At 36.2% G+C, this 26,021-nt stretch overlaps 1 protein-coding gene across 2 annotated transcripts in view; it reads left to right on the top strand.

The window, feature by feature from the left end:
* The window catches only part of KHDRBS2 (KH RNA binding domain containing, signal transduction associated 2), a 610,850-nt gene that overhangs the window by 568,313 nt on the left and 16,516 nt on the right, over positions 1–26,021 (top strand). For both annotated transcript variants that reach the window (XM_066252986.1, XM_066252985.1), the window contains one exon: positions 22,261–22,319. In XM_066252986.1, coding sequence (XP_066109083.1) covers positions 22,261–22,319 — 59 coding nt within the window. The remainder of the gene's footprint in view (positions 1–22,260; positions 22,320–26,021) is intronic.

Raw genomic sequence — 26,021 nt, 5'->3', positions numbered from 1 at the left:
ACCAAGGTGATGAAATGGTGAATTATCTGTATATCAAAGCCTATAAGACATTAATGAAAGAAATTGAAGAAGATACAAATAAATGGAAAATTATTCCATGCTCATGGATCAAAAGAATCAACAGTGTTAAAATGTCATTACCCCAAATAATCTACATTGCAATCTCTATCAAAATTCCAATGGCATTTTTCAAAGAAATAGAACTAATAATACTACTATTTCTATGGAACTACACACACGCACATACAAAAATAATCTCAAATAGCCAACGCAATCTTAAGAAAGAAGAACAAAGGTGAAGGTGTTATACTCCCTGGTTTCAAACAATGTTTTAAAATTATAGTAATCAAAACAGTATGGTACTGCCCTGGCCGGTTGGCTCAGCGGTAGAGCGTCGGCCTAGCGTGCGGAGGACCCGGGTTCGATTCCCGGCCAGGGCACACAGGAGAAGCGCCCATTTGCTTCTCCACCCCTCCACCGCGCTTTCCTCTCTGTCTCTCTCTTCCCCTCCCGCAGCCAAGGCTCCATTGGAGCAAAGATGGCCCGGGCGCTGGGGATGGCTCTGTGGCCTCTGCCTCAGGCACTAGAGTGGCTCTGGTCGCAACATGGCGACGCCCAGGATGGGCAGAGCATCGCCCCCTGGTGGGCAGAGCGCCGCCCCTGGTGGGCGTGCCGGGTGGATCCCGGTCGGGCGCATGCGGGAGTCTGTCTGACTGTCTCTCCCCGTTTCCAGCTTCAGAAAAATACAAAAAAAAAAAAAAAATGTAAAAAAAAAAAAAAAAAAAAGTATGGTACTGACATAAGAAACCAGACACAGATCAACAGAACAGAATGTACAGCCCACAAATAAACCCATGCATATATGGTCAATTAATTGATGATAAATGAGCCAAAAATATATAATGGGGAAAGAACAGTCTCTTCAATAAATGGTGTTGGAAAAACTGAACAACCACAAGTAAAAGAATGAAACTGGATCACTATATTATGCCATACACAATTTACTCAAAATGGATAAACTACTTGAATCTAAAATGTGAAACCATAAACTATAAGAGAGCAAAGGTAATAAGTGCCTTAACATGGGTCTTGGCGGTGATTTTTTAAAAAATCTAACACCAAAAGCAAAAGGAACAAAGGTAAAAATAAATGATATTATATTATTCTAAAAAATTCTTGCACAGCAGAGGAAACCATCAACAAAATGAAAAGGCAACCTGCTGAATCAGAGGAAATATTTGCAAATTATATATCTGATAAGGGACTAATGTCCAAAAATTTATAAAAAAAAACTCATACAATTCAATTGAAAAAAGAACACATAATTCAATTAAAAGTGGACAGTAGATCTAAATAGACATTATTATAAACAAGGCATACAGATGGCCAATAAATACATAAAAAGATGCTTCACAGCATTAATCATCAGGAAAATGCAAATCAAAATCTCAATGAAATATCACCTCATACCTGTTTGAATGGTTATTATTAGAGAGACAAGAAATAACTGTTGGAGGGAGGTGGAAGGAGGAAAAAAGAAAAGTTTTATTCACTGGTAGTTGGAATGTAGATTGTTGAAGCCACTATGCAGTAAAAAGTACCTCAAAAAATTAAAAACAAAATTACCATAAGATACTGCAAGTCCACTTCTAGGTATTTATTCAAAGAAAAAGAAAACACTAAGTCAAAAAATATATATGCAGGGATGTCAGAGAAATGGCACCATGAGGGGTGCTCCCAGTCTCTCCCATTGAAATTTCAAAAAATTTAACAACTAAACAGAAAAAATCTCAGAAGCATCTGAAATATAAACACACTAGACAAAGGTATGTTTGGGCGAAAAGGTGACTGAATATATAATTCAATCTGAAGGAAATAAAATGGAGAACGGGGTGTTTTTATTTTCCTCACTGATTTGAGGAAGGAGTGCTTTCATCTGGCACTAAACAAAGCAGAAGGTCTGAGGCAGAGGGGAAGGAGCTGAGTTAGGGTGGATGATCAAGCAGAAGAGAGAATATACCAGCTCTGCCTGGGGTCGCAGAAGCAGGGTGCACACCCAGGTGGCGGGCTCCACCTAAGTTTACGAATGTGGGGTGCCCGTGTGAGCTGACACTGGCACCAGCAGCTTTGTGCATTCCCAGCTCTGCAATCACTGGCAGTGTGTGAGTGGCTCCACCTGGCACCACTTGTCGCACACACGGGATGGAGAACTTAGCCTAAGATTATCAGCGATACGCATCTGCATGAGCTGTTGCCAGCATCTTTGTGCATTCCTGGCTCCATGATCACCAGCAAGGGACATGCACATGGACCAGGATCCTTGGGCTTGAAACTTCCCAGGTGGGTTGTCTCCAAGGGCTGATGCAGGGTTCTGAGTGCTTTCCTTGCTCTGAATGAGGTCACAGGCACTGTGCACCTGAGTCGGTGGGTGCAGTCCTCTGTGTGCATTGCTGGAGTTGTGGAGACTGTGTGCAGATGTGACTTGCTGTGGGCTACCCAAAAATGCATGAGGGAGAAGCCTGTGAAGATTAGATCCACGGCTCACTGAGGCATGCTCGATATGCCCAGGGGCCCTTAGAAAAGTGCCTGATCTGCAATTGGCTCCCAGCTCTGCCTGCTCTCGCTGGTGGCTCTGGTTAGCATAGCCTTACCCAGAACTGCGCTGTGAGTGATACTGAAGGAAGGACCTGTCTGCTCTTAGAGCCTCTTGCTCTGCAAACAATGGCTGGGGTGAACCTCACAGCTTAGTACCCAGGCTGCTAGTTCAGGTGGGAGAGACGTGAGGAGAGGCACCTGGAAAACCTAGACTCCCATTGTCAGAACCTCTAAGCCTTAGCAAGTCCCATCTACCAACAAGACTGAGGCCCAGCCTACGTCATTATCACAGTGACACACTAGAAAACCTCTGCTGAAGAGCCTCACAGGGGTTCAACCTGTATTACAGTGCCACCTGCCAAAAAAAAAAAAAGGAAGAAACTACCTCCAAAACCAGGAAAAAGTTACATTTTTATAACTTTTTTAAAAAATTAATTTTGGTCATTTTATCTTCTTTCTTTTTTGTTCTTTCCTTTTCCTTTTGAACTTCATTATCCATAGTTGTTACATTTTTCCTTCTTGTTTTTTATGAGGGTTTTATTTCAGAAATCTTTACCTTTTTTTCTTTTTCTTTTTCTCTCATTTGATCATTTATCATAAATTGTTATATTTTGGATTTATATTTTTGTGGCATTTTGCATGTTTTTTGCTTCACTTTTTATCTATTTTGTCACTTTTCCTCAGTTCCTGCTCCTTGTTCTCTCTAGTGTTTGTTTCACATATCATTATAGAATTTTTATTTTTTCACTGTATCTTTTAAATTTTTATTTAATTCTTTTAAATTATCTATTAGTGTTATTAACAATACCACTCTCAAATATCATTAAGGAAAAAGAAATCAAATATCATGGATACAAAAGACAGAGATGTAGTTCAGATAGACGATGAAAAATCTCTAGAAAAATTGGAGTTCATTGACAGAGAATTAAAAATGAAAGTCCAAAAAATACTCAGGAAAATACAAGAAAGCACAGAAAGGCAAGTTAGAGAGCTCAAAAAACAATTTCATGAACAAAAAACATACTTTACCAAGGAAATTAAAACTATAAAAAGGAACCAAATAGAGATTAAAAACATGGACTGAAAAATGAGGTAACAAGCTTAGCTAATAGAACAGGCCAGATAGAAGAGAAAATCAGTGACATAGAAGACAGGCAACTAGAGATACTATAGAGAGAAGAGGAGAGAGACTCACAAATTTAAAAAAAAATGAGAAAACCCTACAGGAATTGTCTGACTCCATCAGAAAGAGCAACATAAGAATAATGGGTATATCAGAAGGAGAAGAGAGAGAAAAAGGAATGGAGAACATATTCAAACAAATAATTGATGAGAACTTCCCAAGCCTGTGGAAAGAATTAAAGCCTCATATCCAAGAAGCAAACAGAACACTGAGTTACCTTAACCCAAACAGACCTACTCCAATGAACATCATAATGAAATTATCTCAAACCAATGACAAAGAAAATATCCTCAAGGCAGCCAGGGAAAAGAAGAATATAACATATAAAGGAAGGCCCAGTAGGCTATCATCAGATTTCTCAGCAGAAACTCTACAAGCCAGAAGAGAGTGAACCCCAATATTTAAAGTACTAAAAGAGAGGAACTTCCAGCCAAGAATACTATATCCCTCAAAGCTATCCTTCAAATACAAAGGGGAAATAAAAACATTCACAGATATAGAGATGATGAAGGAATTTACCAAAAAAACCCCACTTCAGGAAATACTAAAGAGGGTTATCTGACCAGATACAAAGAACAAACCAAAACAAAATCACAAGTAAAAGCTTCAACAAAATCACAAAAACAAGAATAATCTGTGACAACAACAACAAAAAAAACAGGGGAGAGGACAAAGATTAACAGTAGCAAAAGAGGGTGGAATGCAGAAACACTCATGAGATAATGTACTACAATAAATGTGATATATATCCTTTTTATTACCTAATGGTAACCACCCCTGAAAAAAGCACTACAGAAACAAATGGCTTAAAAAAAGAAGAAACAGAGGAAAGAAGTATGGAATACAACCAAACAAAAACAAATGACAGAAAAACAAAAGAGAAGAACCAAACAAGAAACAGAGCTATCAGAAAGCAATATATAAAATGGCAAAAGGAAACCCTCAAGTGTCAATAATTACATTAGATGTAAATGAATTGAACTCACCAATAAAAAGACACAGAGTAGCAGAGTGGATAAAAAAATCCAACTGTATACTGCCTTCAAGAAACACATTTAAGCTACAAGGATAAAAACAAATTAAAAGTGAAAGGTTGAAAAACTATTCTCCAAACAAATAGTATCCAAAGAAAAGCAGGTGTAGCCATACTCACATGTAACAATGCTGACTACAAGACAGCAAAGGTAATCAGAGACAAGATGGTCATTTCATAATGATAAAGGAATATTGAATCAAGAAGACATAATACTTCTTAGTATATATGCACTAAACCAAGAAACACCAAAGTGTATAAGACATCTATTAATTGATCTAAAAATAAAAACTGACAAAAACACAATCATACTTGGAAACCTCAATATACTGCTGGTGGCTCTAGATTGTTCATCCAATTAGAAAATCAATAAAGGAATGTTGACATTAAATGAAATAATAGAACAATTGGATATGACAGACATCTACAGGACATTTCATCCCATAATGTCAGAGTATACATTTTACTCCAGTGTATATGAAACATTCTCAAGAATTGACCATATGTTGGGCCACAAAAATAACATCAACAAGTTCAGAAAGATTGAAATTATACCAACCATATTCTCTGACCATAAAGCTTTGAAACTAGAATTCAGCTGCAAAAAAGAAGTAAACAAACCCACAAAAATGTGGAAATCAAACAACATACTTCTAAAAAATGAGTGGGTCAAAGAAGAAATAAAAGCAGAGATCAAAAGATATATACAGACAAACGAAAATGACAACACAACATATCAGAATCTCTGAGATACAGCAAAAGCAGTAATAAGTGGGAAGTTCATATCACTACAGGCTTATATGAACAAACAAAAGAGAGCCCAAGTAAAGAACTTAACTTTACATCTTAAGAAACTGGAAGAAGAAGAACAAAGACAATCCAAAACTAGCCAAAAAAAAAAGAAATAATAAAAATCAGAACAGAAATAGAGAACAAGAAAACTATAGAAAGAATCAATAAAACAAGGAAATGGTTCTTTGAAAAGATCAACCAAATTGACAAACCCTTGGCAAGATTCACTAAGGAAAAACAAAAGGACTCATATAAACAAAACCCAAAATGAAAGAGGAGAAATTACCACAGATATTATAGATATACAAAGAATTATCATAGAATACTATGAAAAACTATATGCTACCAATTTAACAATGTAGAAGAAATGGATAAATTCCTAGAACAATACAATCTTTCTAGACTGAATCACGAAGTAGAAAACCTAAACAGACCTATAAGCAGGGAGGAAATAGAAATAACTATCAAAAACCTCCCAAAAAATAAAAGTCCAAGGCCATACAGCTATACTAGTGAATTCTATCAAACATTCAAAGAAGATTTGGTTCCTATTCCACTCAGTCTTCCAAAAAAGACTTGAAGAAGACGCAGTACTTCCAAACATATTTTATGAGGCCAACATAACCCTCATACCAAAACCTGGCAAGGACAACACAAAGAAAGATAACTACAGGCCCATATCTCCAATGAATACAGATGCTAAATTCCTAAACAAAATACTGGCAAATCAAATGCAACAACACATTGAAAAAATAATTCATCATGATCAAGTGGGATTCATTCCAGAATCACAAGGATGGTTCAACATATGTAAAACTGTTAACATAATACACCGTATCAACAAAACAAAGAACGAAAACTATGATTCTATCAGTAGATGCAGAAATGGCATTTAATAAAATACAGCACCATTTTATGTTTAAAACGCACAACAAAATGGGTATAGAAGAAAAATATTTCAACATAATAAAGGCCATTTATGACAAACCATCAGCTAACATCAAATTAAATGGCAAAAAATTGAAAACTTTTTCTCTAAACTCAGGAACAAGAAAAGGTTCCTCACTCTCTCCACTCCTATTCAACATAGTGCTGGAAGTTCTAGCCAGAACAATCAGACAAGAGAAAGAAATAAAAGCCATTCTTATTGGGAAAGAAGTAAAGTTTTCAGTTTTTGCAAAAGATATGATCCTGTACATAGAAAACCACAAAGACTCCACCAAAATACTACTGTAAACAATAAACCAATACAGTAAAGTCACAATCTATTACCTTTTATATGCCAACAATGAAACTTCAGAAAATGAACTAAAAAAATAATCCCTTTTACAGTTGCAACAAAAAAGAATAAAATACCTTGAAATAAACATAACAAAGAATTTAAAGGACCTAAATAATGAAAACTACAAAACATTATTTTAAAAAATTTAAAAAGATACAATGAAATGGAAAAATATTCCTTGTTCTTGGTTAGGAAGAGTAAATATAGTTAAAATAACCATATTACCCAAAGCAATATACAAATTTAATGCAATTCTCATCAAAATTCCAATGTCATTTTTTAAAGAAATGGAACAAAAAATCATCAGGTTTATATGGAACTATAAAAAACCCCGAATAGCCAAAGCAATTCTAAAAAAAAAGAACAAAGCTGGGGGCATTACAATACTTGACTTAAAATTATATTACAGAGCCACGATAATCAAAACAGCATGGTATTGGCAGAAAAATAGACCCTCAGACCAATGGAACATAATAAAGAGCCCAGAAAAAAACCCACATATATATGGTCAAATAATCTTTGATAAAGGAGCCAAAAACACACAATGGAGAAAAGAAAGCCTTTTCAATAAATGGTGCTAGGAAAACTGGAACACCATGTGCAAAAGAATGAAACTTGACTACAGTTTGTCTCCTTGTACCAAAATTAATTCAAAATAGATAAAAAACCTGAATATAAGATATGAAACAATAAATTACATAGAAGAAAAGATAGGTGCTAAACTCATGGACCTTTGCCATAAAGAACATTTTATAAATTTGACTCCAAAGGCAAGAGACGTGAAGGCAAAGATAAATGAATGAGACTACATCAGACTAAGAAGTTTGTGCACAGCAAAAGAAACTGACAACAAAACAAACAGACAGCCAACTAAATGGGAAATGATATTTTCAAACAACAGCTCAGATAAGGGCCTAATATTCAAAATATACAAAGAACTCATAAAACTCAACAACAAACAAACAATCCAATAAAAAAATGGGAAGAGGACATGAACAGACACTTCTCCCAGGAACAAATACAAATGGCCAACAGATATATGAAAAGATGCTCATCTTCATTAGTTATTAGAGAAATGCAAATCAAAACTGCAATGAGATACCACCTCACACCTGTTAGATTAGCTATTATTAACAAGACAGGTAATAGCAAATGTTGGAGAGGCTGTGGAGAAAAAGGAACCCTCATCCACTGTTGGTGGGAATGTAAAGTAGTACAACCATTATGGAGGAAAGTATGGTGGTTCCTCAAAAAATTAAGAATAGAACTACCATATGACTCAGCAATCCCTCTACTGGGTATATACTCTCAAAACTCAAAATCATTGGTATGTAAAGACACATGCAGCCCCATGTTCATCGCAGCATTGTTTACAGTGGCCAAGAGATAGAAACAACCAAAAAGCCCTTCAATAGATGACTGGATAAAGAAGATGTGGCACATATATACTATGAAATACTACTCAGCCATAAGAAATGATGACATCGGATCATTTACAACAACATGGATGGACCTTGATGACATTATACTGAGTGAAATAAGTAAATCAGAAAAGACTAAGAACAGTATGATTCCATACATAGGTGGGATACAAAATTAAGACTCATGGACATAGATAGATAAGAGTGCAGTGGTTACGAGGGGTTGGGTAAGGGTGGAAAGGGAGGGGAGGGAGGAGAGGAGGGGCATAAAGAAAACCAAATAAAACGTGACAGAGGACAATTTGACTTTGGGTGATGGGTATACAACATTATCAAATGTCAAAATGATCTGGAGATGTTTTCTTTGAATCTATGTACTCTAGTTGATCAATGTCACCCTGTTAAAATTATTTGTCTAAATAAAATTGAAAAAAATATATATATGCACCCCCATGTTTATTGTGGCATTATTAGCAATACAGTGTCCAAGATGTAGAAACAATTTGTGTCCATCAAAGGATAAAAAGATAAAGAAATTGTGAAATATATGCAAACACAATGGATATTTTCCAGTAAAAAAAAAAAAAAAGAAGGAAATATGTGACAACATACATGCACCTTGAGGGCATTATACTAAGTAAAATAAGTCAGATGAAGACAAGCACTGAATGATCTCTTTTATATGTGAAATCTTTTAAAAAGTAAAATAAATAAAGGTTATAGATACAGAGAAGAGACTGGTGGTTGCCAGAGATAAGGTGGGGTGAGGTAGGAGAAATACAATTTTGAAAAAAAAAAGGTATTTTAAAGAAATAATATAGTAATTTATCGTTTCATCTTTGTATTCCCAGAATAGTACTAGTACTCAATAATTATTGAATTATTTCATGATTTCATGTGATCACAATTTTTTAGGTAAATAAAAGGTAAAGGTTTTACTCTCAATTCCATGAGAAGTTGGAAATAAGAAAAATAAACTCTAAAATTTTTATACTTTAAAACACATGGCTCATACTACTATAGCTTAAAGGCATTTTGTGTAATTCCCCGAGCTCATTTTCTATCATTTTATAGGGGTGTAACATCTTTTATTCTGTCACCTAGATGCTTTCTAAATAAATACCAAATCTACTTTTCCTTGTACAAGTATCTGAAAAATTTTATGTTCCTCACCATTTCTTATGTTTGAGGACTGACTACATTTCTTATACATAGTTACAGTGTTGACTCTAATTGAAGTTCAGTTATACAGGGAACAAGGACATTGGTAAAGCAATGGGGAAAATTTGTTTCAAATAGAACTGAATGATAAGGGATCAGTGGAATAAGATAGCACTAGGTTCCCCAAACAGAAAGGAGGTTTGGGGGAAAGTACACAGGAAGTGATAAGTGGTAATCAATGCAATGGATTGTTGGGTAATTTCAGGTTAGAAGATAGCTGTTTAGAATTAGAATAAATACAAAGCTTATCAGTTGCAAGGCTTCATTCATTTGGTTAATATTTTTTGAACTTTTAGTATATGTAAGACACTGGGTGACTGCCTGTGAATACAGTGATGATCTGAATAGCCCTGACCTCATAGAAATCATATTTTAATTAGGAAAGCAGACAAGTGAAATATAGCATATATAAAGGTGAAATTGCAACAATGGCAGTGTATGTGTGGGCGATATATAGCATTGTCAGACTATATTGTAGGGTTATCTGAGAGGTAAGAAGGCTTCCTGGAGGAGGAAATAATTGAGAAGATGGTGACAGTATATAGAGGATTTTGTATATTTGGGATAGGCCCTTGTTCTTGATGGTAGCTGGATTTTTGTTTGAGAAGGATAACAAGTAAATGTAGAGGGGGCTCACAGCTCATCTGATCTTTCTAATCCCAAGATTATACTGACTGTAAGTAAATTATTTCTCATATTTTTGTCTGGTATTATGCAAACAAAGTCGAGAGTGGTTGAGTATATATGATGGACTAAATGAATTATAAATTATTCGAGTGAGTTCTTTTTTAAATTTTTATTAAATTTATTGGGGTTACATTGATTAATCATTACATAGATTTCAAGTATACAGTTTTGTAATAGATCCACTGTATATTGTATTGTGTGCTCACCACCTAAAGTCAAGTCTCTTTTCACCACTTCACCCCCCTCTACTTTCTTCTCCCTCCCCAAAACCCTTTTCCTCTGGTAATCACCACACTATTGTCTGTGCCTCTGAGTTTTCTTAATTCCTTCACCTTTTTCACCCAGTCCTCCAAACCCCTCTGTCCTGACAGCTGTCAGTCTATTCCCTGTATTTATGAGTCTGTTTCTATTTTGTTTGTTTGTTTTTTTCATTAGGTTTCACATATAAGTGAAATCACATGGTACTTGTCTTTCGCTGACTGGCTTATTTCACTTAGCATAGTACTCTCCCGGTTCTTCCATGTTGTACAAAGGAAAACATCAACAAAAAGAAGATAATTCATTGAATAGGAGAACATATTCACCATGATACATCTAATAAGCGGTTAACATCTCAAATTTATAAAGAACTTATACAACTCAATACCAAAACCACAAACAATCCAATTTAAAAACATCCATGTGAGTTGTATCATCAGATACATCAAGGTTCAAATCCTAGATTCACCACAGAAGGGATGCATAACTTAGGACAAGTGATTTAATTAGCTAAACATAAATTTACTCCTCTGTACATTGACCAATACTAACTCAGAAAGTATTCTGATGATTAAATAGGGCAAAGTATGTAAAGCTCTTAACAATGTTTGGCTTGTATAAAGTGCTGAAAATGTATTATATATATGTTTTTATGGTTATTACAACTATTATTGTTTCTTCAAGGGGAGAAGTGAGAGAAATATTTTAGAGACAAATTTTGTAATTTCTAGTTTAAGGCCCCTTCCCACTTTAAATTTTCCATTTTAACATCAGGTAGTATAAGGGGCAAAGGAGTGGAAAAGAAGTTTAAATCAGTATAGAAATAGCATTTAATAGATGTGAAATCTGTTTCCGTGCAAATATTATTAAAACATAGCAAAAAGAATTAAGCAAATAATTCTTTATAATTCACACATTTAAGTTTGAGCCTCCAAATATCGGACTTAATTTGTGTATTGCTCTCAATATTCACCAAATCTTCTGAAATACTTTTTAACTGCTAAGTGAAGTGAAGTAGAATTATCCTCTTTTTTTCTTGCCTTTTAGTCTCTGCAGAGATATACGGGGCAGGGCATTTTAGTAGTTCAAACTGCACATCTTAAACATAGCATCTAATGAAATGAAATAATTATGGTTTATGTTCAGGAATAATTTGCCCTAATAGGCAAAATATAAGCATGTCTGTTCCTTTCTTAAATCTTTTGTTGTCTTCAATACCTCTTGAGATAAAATCAAAACTCCTTACCATGACTAAGACAAGCTCCTTTGAGGTGTGGCCTCAGTGTTCTTCTCAAGATGCAAGATTGAGCCTCTCTCACTTATACTAATCCTCTGGTCACTCTGGAGAACCAGTTGCCAATGCCATGACTTTTCCTGCTTCTGAACATTGGCTGTTAAGTCTTTACTCCATTTACCTGGGTAATTAATTCTTCCTTGTTTTCAAGGTTTCATCATTAGATGAATGCAATGATGATGATGATGATAACAATAAATCACTCCTTATCACTTGTTTAATGGTTTTTCTGATAGACTGTAATTTCTGTGAGGGCTTTTTCATTCCTGTGTTATTTTTAATGTTTTACAAAATAGTATATCTATATATAGCTACTAAGGTTTTTTGTTTTGTTTCATGGGTATTACACCATTAAGATGTATAGCCAGGAATAAAGAAAGTTTAAGATTATGTTGAAAGAGGTGAGTGAGGAGAGATGCATGTAGCTAGTTTCTGTGGAAAGACAGAAATTGTTCTAGAAGAAACAGACAAAAGAAAATCATCCAAAAAAAGTATTTGCAAATAGGTCCCATTTTTCAACATAACAATAACATTGATTCATGTTGGTAAACTTCACCCTTACTACTAGAAATAATAAATGTCCCCCAAGGAAAGACCCAGGAATGACAGAATTATCAGGTAACATGATAGTAATGTGACATGGAAGAAAGCTGTGGGGCCTTGAGCTATTTGGTGAAGACTCCCATTTCTCCATCCCCGCAATGTTTGGTTAATGCCCTCACTAACACTGAGGGAGGATTGGGTTGGTGGTAAGAACTGATACTGCTACCTGTATGTTGCTCTCATTATTCTACACGCCAGGTTTACAGTGTTGTAAATAGCACTTTTATGGAGCTTTATGAAATTTAACAAAAAGATTTGATCATCATGTAAATGCATATAAAGGAACTACCAATACACAATTTGAGGATGGATCTGGGCTGAAAATTTATCTTTATTTGACAGGTGTTTCTGGAAATGCAGTAAAAATGCACAACATAACAAGGTGTCAGCATCAATGCTTAAGGGAACAAGTTTTAAGAGCACCCTCTAAGTGTTAAAAATATATATAGATTGCTATAAATCTTTCATATTAATACATTCATCAAGTCTCTTTTTCTATTCCTCTAAAATATTATTTTGCACTTCTTTTCTTCAATGCAGAAAATAATTAATGAAGTTTTAGTTGCAGCTCAGCCCTATCTGGTCCCATTCTAACACACACAGGTCTTCAGTTTAGTCAGGATCAGGGAATGGCTGAACTGAAGGGCCACACGGCATGAACAAATGCAACCAGAATCTGAATTACGAGCTCTAATCTGATGGGGGCCACACAACTTGTGGTGTATTTGTAACTTTTTAAATTATGTCTGATAATGTTTACATCCTGCCAAATAAAAAATCAAAATATGTAAGAAAGTGTTGGTTTTTTAAAAAAATCTCATCCTCTATTATTTTCCCGTTCATACCAGTTGAACTGGATTGATGAGCACATTGTATAGAGCAGTGTTATCATTTATATTACTGCCAGTATCTCTGTTTGTAACAGTTGGATGTCAGAAAAATTTCCTCTTTTCATATATCTGTTGGCCATTTGTATTTCTTCCTGGGAGAAGTGTCTGTTCATGTCCTCTTCCCATTTTTTTTATTGAATTGTTTGTTTGTTTGTTGTTGAGTTTTATGAGTTCTTTGTATATTTTGGATATTAGGCCCTTATCTGAGCTGTTGTTTGAAAATATCATTTCCCATTTAGTTGGCTGTCTGTTTATTTTATTATCAGTTTCTCTTGCTGAACAAAAACTTCTTAGTCTGATGTAGCTCATCTTCTTTAGTTATTAGAGAAATGCAAATCAAAACTGCAATGAGATACCACCTCACACCTGTTAGATTAGCTATTATTAACAAGACAGGTAATAGCAAATGTTGGAGAGGCTGGGGAGAAAAAGGAACCCTCATTCACTGTTGGTGGGAATGTAAAGTAGTACAACCATTATGGAAGAAAGTATGGTGGTTCCTCAAAAAACTGAAAATAGAACTACCTTATGACCCAGCAATCCCTCTACTGGGTATATACCCCCAAAACTCAGAAACATTGATACGTAAAGACACATGCAGCCCCATGTTTATTACAGCATTGTTCACAGTGGCCAGGACATGGAAACAACCAAAAAAACCAAAAAGCCCTTCAATAGATGACTGGATAAAGAAGATGTGGCACATATACACTATGGAATACTACTCAGCCATAAGAAATGATGACATCAGATCATTTACAGCAAAATGGTGGGATATTGATAACATTATACGAAGTGAAATAAGTAAATCAGAAAAAACCAGGAACTGCATTATTCCATACGTAGGTGGGACATAAAAGTGAGACTAAGAGACATTGATAAGAGTGTGGTTGTTATGGGGGGATGGGGGAATGGGAGAGGGATAGGGGGTGGGGAGGGGCACAAAGAAAACTAGATAGAAGGTGACAGAGGACAATCTGACTTTGGGTGATGGGTATGCAACATAATTGAACAACAAGATAACCTGGATATGTTATCTTTGAATATATGTATCCTGATTTATTGATGTTGCCCCATTAAAAAAATAAAATTATTAAAAAAGAAAAAGAAAAATTTCCTCCTCAAGCTTAGCTAGTCTCATGGACTTCTGAACTAGTCTGCTCCACTGAGAGTGTGGTTTCTCCCACCACCAGCAGCATGAACACCAACTGCTAGACTGTGCAGCACTATAGAAATTTAAGTGCTACAATGTCACAAGTAGCCTCACTGGGAACCTGCTAGTAAAAAATAGTTTGATAATGGTGAAGTCAGTATGTGTTTCCTAGAAAACAAATTTCATCCTAATGTTTTTCTATTATGCTCAATTGCATTTAATTAGTTGTCTTAGTAAACTGCTAAATACTCTATATAGGGTAAAATGTTCCTAAATTTAAAAAAAAAATGAAAATTTTCATCTCTAATTTTTTCTAATTTTATACTTGACCATTAATAAATTAATCTGATATTTTCTGTCTTCTTTACTCCACTTTTTTATTTATTGTTTTCAAATATTGGTGTCTAAGGTCTTGATGTTAAAATGTCAAAATATTTTGTAGAATTCTACTACTAACAATTAGATATTGCTTAATGAGTCAATGCAGCTAACATTTTATATGCTGATGGTATATATCAATTCCTAGGAAAATTGCCATAACCATCAGAGTAATTAAGTTCCAAATCCCCAATAAATGTCATAATTTTAATTAGCACCTCCATAATCATAACAGTATGTTTCAAAACCCAGATCTCTATATTTTCTAAAATGTAAAATGAAACAATAATGAATTAAAAATTAAAGAACCAGATTGTATTATACTGAATTCATTTGTTTACTTTCACTTATATTTCAACATAATTAAACAACATGAGAAATGACACAAGTCAAATAACGACTTTCTGAAATAATGAAATGAAAAGCATAAAGCCAACATCATAGTCTACTTACTCTATGTTATATATACATATGTTTTTAAAGTTGAAAAATAATATAACAATATAAAAATCATACATGCATTCATCAGTTACATTATTTCTAAACTTTAATCTGATATTTATTCATGGTACAAAATAAATGAGTGATTGTTTTTCTTTTTTACTGTTAATGTGAGTGCCTATCTCTTCTAAAATATACAGAGTTTTATAAAGATGTTTATAGCAAAATGTTCTAAGATTATGCATGCTTAGATACATACATCTCATCTATAAATTATTTTATTCACTCATTTATTCATTAAACAAACATTTACTGAATGCTTATTCATCTTCAAGGGATTACTTTAATTGCCAACTATATTATTTGGAGTATGGGATGTTTCCATAATGAAATCCAGAATTCAGCGGCGCAAGTAAAATAGTTTATCCTTCTATAACAGAATACCACAGGCTTTCTGGCTTACAAACAACAGAAATTGTCCTGGTTATTGGCTCAGTGGTAGAACGTCAGCCTGGCATGTGGATGTCCTGGGTTTGATTCCTGGTCAGAGCACACAGGAGAGGCAATCATCTGCTTATCCACACATCCCCCATCATCTTTTCTTTCCCTCTCTCTCTCTCTTTCTCTCTATCTCTCTCTTCCTACAGCTTTTGACTCGATTAGTTTGAGCAAAGTTGGCTCTGGGCACTGAAGATGGCTCCATGACCTTGCCTCAGGTGCTAAAAAATAGCTCAATAACTGAGCAATGGATCAGAGGTGCAGATGGGCAGAGCATTGCCCAATAGAGGGGTTGCTGGGTGGATCCCCATCAGGGTGCATGCAAGAGTCTGTCTGTCTGCCTCCATGCCTCTCACTTAATAAAAAAAAACAAAAAAAGAAGAAAGAAAAAGCAAAGAAATGTATTGCCTATAGTTCTGAAGACTGGAAGTCCCAGATCAAGATGCCAGCATGGTTGGGTTCTGTTAAAGCCCTTTTCTGGGTTGCAGATTGTTGTCTTCTTCTTGTATCCTCATATGATAGAGAGACCTAGAGAGCTTTCTGGGATCCCCTTCGCTAAGAGTACTAATGCTCTTTATGATGGCATCACCCTCATGATATACTTACTTCTACAAAGCCCCAGCTCCTAATACCATCACCTTGGGGCTTGAGATTTCAATATATGACTTGTGTTGCGACACAAAGATTCAGTCCATTGCGCCATCATTGACATTAGACTTCCAAAGTGGCTCCAATTTAAAGGTAGTTACATGGAAGTTGAAAAGAAGTAGAGGACAAGGAATTTACTTTTGTGCAAATCATGAAGAATCTGTACACATCACCCTGCACATGGCCACTATCAAATGTAAAGAAGACTAGAAAATGTAGTTTTGAGAAGGTCAGTCTCTTATGGAAACAGAGACTAATGGATTTTAGAAGGGAACAACTAAAAGTCTTCCATGGTCCAACCCCAGGACATCCAAATATGAGTGAATACCCTTCTTCTCATTAAACAAACAACTAAGCAAACACAGATACCTACCTTCTGTCCTAGAGAGGAAATCCAAGTTCAGTTCCAATTACTGCAACCAGCTCAAAATACAAAATCTCTGAGAGCTATGCAGACCTCTAAAGTGGGTTTTGATGTGGTTCTTTGAAATCTGGTGACCTATAAAGTAAAAATTTACCTTTTCTGCCCACTTCCCCATACAAAATACCCAATACAAAGTAGTAAAAAAAGAACTGAATAACTTCAATAAAAAGTTCTTTTGGGAAACACTGAAGGCTCCATAGGAAATAACAATTACAAAATCCTGCCAAACAGATTTCAACGACACCTAAGCCACGGCATTGGAATAAGTTTTCTGATTGTGCATCTGGTAACCGCAGTTCCCTTTTCTGGAAAATTTCCTAGATTTCCTGGAAGGTTCTTTCTTATCCTAATGGATAAATGGCCTTATCCATGGTCATATGTGAGTGGAGTAAAGAAGAGTAACAGCCTCTTTGGGGACTTCACAGTTTTTGCAACATGCTGCCTTCTGGTGCATGTGTGGGGACATAAGGATCATTCCATGTGTGGGGACATAAGGATCATTCTAGGGCTCATAGGCCAAAGGAAGATGTGAGGCATCTCTGAGCAAACTCATTATTTTTTATTTCTTGCTAGTAGAGTACAGAAACAATTTATTTCTCTAATCCTATTGAGCCCCCGATTTTTGAACCCTCTCCTATTTTATATGCTAAAACTAACACGTAAATCAGGCAGACATAACTTCCCTTAGCAAAGTTCTCTTCACTTTTGTTTCCTCTAAAAAAAAATGGTTCATTCTTATTTGAGCTTCCATCTTTTGTAAACCTTCCTAAAAGCAACAAGGATTATTAACAGGATTTATTTGTCCCTTTCCCTCTTCCCAACCCCCATAGTGCCAAAGTATACACAAGCCTATAGCCTGATGTCCAAGTCTTTACAGGCAATGGTATAACCATGGTTATCAGCTTTATTTTTAATTTTTTTTCATTTATTGATTTGAGAGAAGAGGAAGAGAGAAAGAGAGTAACACTGATTTGTTATTCCATTTATTTATACATTCGTTGGTTGATACTTCCAGGTGTCCTGGCCAGGGATCAAATCTGCAACCTTGGCACATTGGAACAATGCACTGACCAGCTGAGCCACATGGCCAGCGTGGGCACCAATTTTTATGCTACAGCATTTTTTCTTGCACTCTTTACCCTTCCATTAAGCTAATTCTCCATGTTTGGAAGTTTTAATGGCAGTTTCTCACATCTACATACTTAAATATTTGACTGAATTTTTGTAACTATGAGATTCAATATTCAGTGACTCCTAAAGGATAAAACAATATTATTTTCATAACAATCCCAGAAGTCGGCAGTGGTTCAGAGTAAGTCTGTTTCAATGCGATCAGTTAGAGACAAGATCTTCCTGTAAGGAAGGAAGTTCGTGACTTCCTCAGGCATTGCCTTTATTTGCCTGGTGTATGCTGGGTCATCACTTACAGTACTTTCTATCAACTGAGGAGATGATGGTGCGCAAGTCCAAGATGAGGTGCTTGTTCTTAAATTAAAAATGACCTCAAGATTGCCACTGTTACTTCTGTGCATATCTCATGTTTCCTGACTTAGTCCCAAGGGCACATCTAGCTGCAAGGGTGGTTGGAGAGTATATTTTTTTGTCCATGTAAAATATTCTCCTATGGAAGAAATGAGAAGTAATATTTAAATAAACAAAAGTATTGACTCTGGCTGAGTCCATTATGATTGTTTTTCCATTATTTTTTATTATCTATTATTTTACAAATGTCTTATATGTTCCACTTCTCCCCTTTTAGACTTCCAAAAATTTAAATTTGCTCTGGGTGTGTATGTATAATTTACAATAGCCAATAAATGCAGCTTCTGTATCAGGGTCTCTCTTACCACTGTTCTCCCCACTCCTTCATCAATTAATATTATATAATAAGAAACATAGTAATGATATTTTTTGTGGCTACTGGTCTTTATATAATACACGTTGGGAAACATAATCAGGCTTCCTTATAGAAAAGTTACCGTGAAGAAGGCAGGGAGAGGTTTCTACCAACGCTCTTATTTTTCTCTTCCTCCCAGGGCTGCCACTTCTTGACCATCCAGGAAATCAGTGTAACAACTCTCAGAAATTTGCCATACATACATGAAGGTTCTCAATTGGGTTGCATCATTTTTATTAAATTAGATATGTGAAAGGAGATACATATTCAGCCACCAGCCAATGGCCTTAGATTTCTACAATCTCAAGTCTTTAGAAAGATGGGAGGAAGACCATATTGCCATACATTTTTCCTAGATAGTTTGTATGTAGACCTCCTGAGCGATGAAGGCTGGGTGAGATCATCTTATTGTTTCTAGCTACCTTGTAATAAAATTGAATTAGTGTATTACCAGTTGCCTCCCAGAAAATAAAAATGGCCAAACCTCTCTTTGTCTCTCTCTCCATCTCTAATATGTTTACTTTCATTCTTTTTGTTTTTTTTTTTATTTACTATTGATGAAATCTCAAGTGTTTAATATAATGAGACCTATGAATTTTCCTTCAGGGAAATGGCAACCACATAATTTTAGGCTTTTCTTCTTTCTTTTCACCTTAACCCTTTGATATCTATCACCCACCCTCAGCTCTTGTACAATTTGGTAGTTGATTTAAAGCCACTTCCTTGCTTCACTTTTATATATTTAAAAGGAAAATAGCCCCCTGGCCAGTTGGCTCAGTAGATATAGTGTCAGCATTCTGTGTGGACATCCTGAATTCGATGCCTGGTCAGGGCATACAGGAGAAGCTACTGCCTGCTTCCCCTACCCTTCCCCTTCTCTCTCCTTCTTCCCTTCCTGAAGCCAGTGGTTTGATTGGCTCAAGCATGACCCTGGGTGCTCAAGAATGCTTGTTTGGTCTGAGCATCAGCCCCAGGTGCTGAGGATAGTTCAGTTGATTCAAGCATCAGCTCCAGATGGGGGTTGCTGGGTGAATCCTGGTTAAGGCGCATGCAGGAGTCTCACTATCTCCCCTCCTCTTACTTAAAAAAAAAAAGGCAATTAGCAATCTTGAGGTAATATATAAATTCATATGTAAATTTATAATTGTTAATCTTGAGTAAATTTTATTATTAATATTATTGAACTTATAAATGAATATTTAGATGAAGGAGCTTATTTGAGGTAAAAATACAATGTATTATAAATATTATTAGATCCCTAGGTAAATAAAAATGTGCATTCACTATCCAAATATAAGGCCATTAAAATAACTTCTGCTTTTTGTATTACATTTTTTAAAAAGTATAACTTGGTTACATTCAGCTACTCATGTGAATAGTGTCTAATCTTCCTATGAGCAGTACAGTCTTTTATTCTATAAATATTTACAGAGCAGCTATTATGCACCAAGTATTGTTGACCAATTAGCCTGGAACAATGAGAGCAAGTGAGCTAAGGAGAGACCAAATCCTACACCAGGGAACTTTTACATTCTAGAAGTGAAAAAAAAAAGCCTAATAAATGAATAAACAAATGGGTGTTTGTGTAGTCGGTTATGTAAATGTACAGTACTAATTGATAAATACTTAGATGAGCAAAGCAAAGATGAGGGAATGCTGGTTAAAATAGATTAGTAAGAGAAACCTCTCATAAATGACATTCGAGCAAGTTCTGAAAGACTGAGAGAAGAGACAACTGAGTAGTTAGGAAAAGTGTATTTTGGGTAGTGGGAATGACAAACAGAAAGGTGCAGAGACGGCAATGAGTTTGTCATGGTCAGGAAGCAGCAGCGACAAGGCCAAAGTGCCCGCGGCAGACTGAGCAACAGGGAAAGTGGGGGAGGGGCTTCTAAGAATACTGCGGGCCGATGTGTACAGGCAAAACAAGATTAAAAAAAAAATTTCTAAAGAATTTGGGAAGCTATTGATGGATTTTGAATAGGGAATTAACATGATCTAATTTACTTCTATAAGAATTATATATTGACTGCTATGTGAACAATGGGAACTGAAGAAACAGGGCACAGAGACCCGTTAGAAGGAAATTGTGTTTAAGTGAGGCATGGTGAAACTAACCATAGTCAGAGCTGTGCAGATGTTTGGAAATGTTTAAGCTCTGAGTACACTGTGTAAATAGATGTGAAAGAATTTGCTGTGAGATTAAACATTAGGTTTGAGAGAAAAGGAGACGACTCCACCGTTGTCAACATGAGTAACACTAATTAAGATGTTGTCATTTATAAAGATCGGAAGCATTCAACAGGATCAAGTCGGAGTTGGAAAGAAAGTCAAGTTTCTATGTTTGGGTATGTTAAGTTTGACATCCAAATGGAAATGTACAGAAGGCAACTGTCGATATGAGACCAGAGTAGAGGGGAGGTGCCAAGGCTGGGCATAAATTTGGAGATCATCGGAGCCGAAATGGTATTAAAGCCACGGAAGTTGATAAGATTGCCTAGAGAGTACCAATAGAAAATAATTCTAATAACAGAGTCCCAGCAGTCTTCAGGGTAAAGAGGCTGGAAAATAAAGAGGTTCCAGTAGAGAAGACTGAGGAAATGAAGTAGGCTAAGCAGACCCAACTCAGAGGGGCATCTCAAAAGCAACTGAAGTATTTGAAGGAGCAGAAAGTGATCAGCTGTGTTAAATGGTGCCAAGGTAAAAAGAGGACCATGGCCTGACCACTGGATTTGAAAATGTCCAGATATTGACCAGAGCTGTTTCAGTGGAGAGAAAAGCCTGACCGGAGTGTCTTCAAAAGGGGAGGCAGTGGGAAAGAGTGGACAGAGTTGCCCTCTTTTCAAGAAATTTTGCTGTGAAGAGGGAGAAAAAGATATACTCGCTAAAAGGAAATGTTGGAGTGCAGGTGGGGGACTTTGTTGAGGCTAGAAAACATATAAAAGGCTTGGGTGCTAATAGGAATGGTGCCTTAATAGGGAAACTGTTGCCATCGGACAAAGTGAAGACAGTCACGGTGGGGGAAGACTTTAAGGAACTTGAGTAAGAAATGCAGGTAGAATGTACATGTTAAGGAAAAAGAAAGAGCTTATATATTTAAGAAGTGCAAGGACATGCTGTGGAAGGCTAATGAGGAATCCAGTATAAATATAATTTCCGTGTTTGAAAGTGAAGATGAAATTGCTGCATATGTTTTAGGGTAGCAGCATCCAAAGTTATATACTATTGAATAGATTATCATCTTATATAGTATCTTTTTTTTGGAAATAGACATTTTATAACTCTCCTCTTGAGAAGTTTTGAAGATTATACATGTGTTTTAGGGGAAATGTGATTTAAGAATTGAAGGCTAGAGATAAAGAAGTACTGAGGAGGCATGAGAAAATCAAAGAACTCCTTGTCAATAACCACTTCTTTTCCTTCCTGTTTCTTTAGGATTGTGTTCTATGCCTAGAGGTTCTTGGGATACCACTTTAGCACACATCTGCTTTCAAATTCCATATGAGTTTCTGGGTTGATCCCGCTTGATTACAATAACACTGATTGCTGTCTAAATCTGTTGCAGTGTGCCTGAATACTATGACTACGGTCATGGAGTAAATGAGGATGCCTATGACAGCTACGGTAAGACCTTTTCTTTACTAAAACTGTGAAATCAGAACATCCATCAGTCACTGACAACTCAGAAATTACTTCTATCTTTCTCCCCCCAGTTTTTACAGAAGTCCAGACTAAATTGATTTATGTAATTCCAGGGTGAGATTTGATGTACAGAGCCAGTGCCAGAAAATTGGACAGATCAATTTTGATCAATATTTCAAAAGCAATTATTCACAATCATAGATCATTTTCAACAGCTACACTGAGCATTCTGAATAGCGCCTCATACATTTCACTGTGTCCATTGTCTGACTCATTGATTTGACAATCACCATGTGTCTTTCCTGCTTTCACGAAGATCACCCATGTAATATAAAGTTAAAATATCCGTAAACTTTTTAAGGGCAGATATTGTAGCTTTCAAGTTATTTTTTATTAGTGTGCATCATTCTTTAAATTGCCAGCTAATACTTGGCTCATTTGAATTAATATTCAATAAGTATATTAGTCTATAAAATTAATTTCAAAACTACATTGCTTAATTAAAATACATACCACTTACAAGTAATTGCAATTCAATACATTAAGATTTTACTTGGTGCCTATGAAGTGTATAAATATAGTACACCACTTTGAAGCGTGGTTGCTGGTTTCTTAAAATACATCTGCAGCATCAACAATTGACCACCTTGAAAAACACTTATTTAAATGTTTCCAGTTCCAGATTTTTAACTAACATAATGCCAAGACCATTTTGTTTCTCTTCATGGGGCGCAGTAAAGGAGACAATGAATACCTGTCACCTTGTGAGGTTTTACGTGACGAACATGTAGTGCTTTGTCGGAATGCAGTTTGGATGGTCCAGACTTCGGGAAGAAAGGAAGAATTACACCTTCCTGCACCCTCAGTCACCAAATCAACTCATTTCTCTCAGTGGGCTCTCACTAGCTCAGAAATAGGAGTAGAAAAGTAAACCAACACTACCATTGTCGCTCATAAGCTGATTACTTGTAGATATTTTTCTTAGGGATTTCTTTATAATAAATGGAAATATTAAGTGTTTTATTTATTTATTTATTCATTTTTTTTAGAGAGGAGAGAGAGTTAGAATGAGAGACAGAGAGAGAGAAAGGGGGGAGGAGCAGGAAGCATCAACTCCCATATATGCCTTGACCAGGCAAGCCCAGGGTTTTGAACTGGTGACCTCAGTGTTCCAAGTCAATGGTTTATCCACTGCGCCACCCCAGGTCAGGCGAAATATTAAGTATTTTTATCTTCATTTGATAATGAGGAAACTGAACCACAGAGGTTAACTCCTCTTCCGTTTTTATATCCTCATCAGTGGTTAGAATACTGTTAATGAATTGCTGCTACCACACATAGGGTACCTATTATAGCTCTGTGCTAAGCAATGCATAAGGAGGATTAGAGACTATGAAGATAATCCTCATTAAAGATTATACGTATACCTATATAATCAATCCCCGTTAGAATCCTGCGGTGTACAAACTCATATTGTCATCTGCATTTTACAAACGAGGAACTAAGGTTTCGGGCACTTAGTAACCTGCCTCAGTTAAACAATTAGCAAATGACATGGCAAGAATGTGAATTCAAGTTGGTCTCATTTCGTTTCTGTTGTTGGGAGTGGGGCAGAGTTTTATGGACCCTGCAGGAAAGAACAGAATCTAGTACTTTAAACTTGAATTTGTCTTAAAGGAAAGATGTTCACTTGGTGATATTTCTCTAAATTCTTCCAACTGCTGTCCTACTTGGCTAAGGGGAGGAAGGTTTTCTATAGTATTTTATAGGAAAAATAACATAATTTATATAAAATGAGCACCAGGCTCACTCTTTCCCAGACTCCAGCTTTTCCAGCATCAATCACATTGACTAAACTTTCACCACTGTGAGATAGAAGGATCTTTTCCAAAACAACTTAAATGTACTTTCAGAAATTATTTCACAGAAATAATAGAAGGGTAAATTTGCATATAAGTCCAGCTCAGGGGGTAAGCTGCCACAGAAAGCGAGGCTTTAATTTTGTTCTCTATTCTTCCCTCATTGGAAGGAAGGGATCAAAGGTACCACCTGGTCATTAATAAGACCAGTAACATCCACAACGTGGGCCTTCTCCACAGCCACATCCAGGGGTCGGCCAGGTTGGGCTGAGAGCTTGCCAAGCACCCGGGAGGAGTCCCACCTAACACTGCAGGGTTCTTTGAGTTCAACAGCGATGAGTGCATCTCCATTGTTCCAGGCGCATTCTCAATCAATTGAGGATCAATCTATGTGCCCTGTAAGATTAGTTACTGAGGGTGATAGATGAATACGGCACAGTATGAGCCTTTCTTTAATGCATTCAACTTTGGTGCACATACGTATTGCCAGGGTCTAGGAATATGAAGGTGTACAAGATGGACATTGTCCTTCCCTGGTTTCTACTCTCTACTGTTGAGAAACAAGGCTACATATAAAAAAATGTGCCACATTATAAACCATGTGAGGCAATAGTTCTAGAGAAGGCCAGAGAACATTAATCTTAAATATTTATTGAACAGCTAACACATTTAAGCCATTGTTCTCAATTCTTCACATACTACGATAAACAATCTCTTGAAGTTTACATTTTAATGAGACATTGTTTGTAAACCACTTTTTTAAAAATGAAATTTCATTTGCAAAATACAGTTATAATTTTTTACACTTGGCACATCAACCCGAGAAAAATCACAGCTATGAGCTTTACTTCACAGCATTACATGCGCTGAAGTCAGTGGCAGGCATGATGTTGGTGATACATGACTCAGTAGTTGGTAATAAGAGATGAAATTTCTATTTCCAAATTCTTTACATTTTATTTTTTATTGAATTTATTGGGGTGACATTGGTTAATAAAATTATATAAGTTTCAGGTGTATAATTCTATAATAAATCATCTGTATATTGCATTGTGTGTTTACCACCCCGTCAGATATCCTTCCATTTAATATATTTGACCCCCTTTATTCCTTACATGTTAATACCATCTAAGGCAGGTGTCCCCAAACTACGGCCCGCGGGCCACATGCAGCCCCCTGAGGCCATTTATCCGGCCCCTACCGCACTTCTGGAAGGAGCACCTGTTTCATTGGTGGTCAGTGAGAGGAGCATAGTTCCCATTGAAATACTGGTCAGTTTGTTGATTTAAATTTACTTGTTCTTTATTTTAAACATTGTATTTGTTCCTGTTTTGTTTTTTACTTAAAAATAAGATATGTGCAGTGTGCATAGGGATTTGTTCATAGTTTTTTTTATACTCGGCCCTCCAACGGTCTGAGGGACAGAGAACTGGCCCTCTATGTAAAAAGTTTGGGGACCCCTGATCTAAGGCAACAGTGAAAAGAGTATGAATACAAACTATTGCTTCTCAGACCTAATGGGAATGCAAAAGCACGGTCCGGAGACCAGGACTCACCTCTGTAACCCATGTGTCTTGCATTGTTATTTTGTTTTTCGGTTTTTTGTTTGTTTGTTTTTTGGAGGTTGTTTTGCTGAGAACAGAGGCTGCTCACAAGCCAGGATTTCAGCAGCCCAAGCCCGAGTTCATTCCAACGCCCCATAGTAGTTTGGGTTTGCTGTGGCCCATCTGTGGTAAACACTGGGCAACAGAATAAGGGTCAGGGAACTCGGAAAAAAAGTGCCTAAGTTTTAAATGATGCAGACTTAAATTAATTTTATTTTATA

Source organism: Saccopteryx bilineata, chromosome 1 (assembly GCF_036850765.1).
Source record: "Saccopteryx bilineata isolate mSacBil1 chromosome 1, mSacBil1_pri_phased_curated, whole genome shotgun sequence".
Lineage (NCBI taxonomy): Eukaryota > Metazoa > Chordata > Mammalia > Chiroptera > Emballonuridae > Saccopteryx > Saccopteryx bilineata.
Note: the sequence above shows the minus strand (reverse complement) of the source record. Positions and strands in the feature narration are given on the sequence as shown.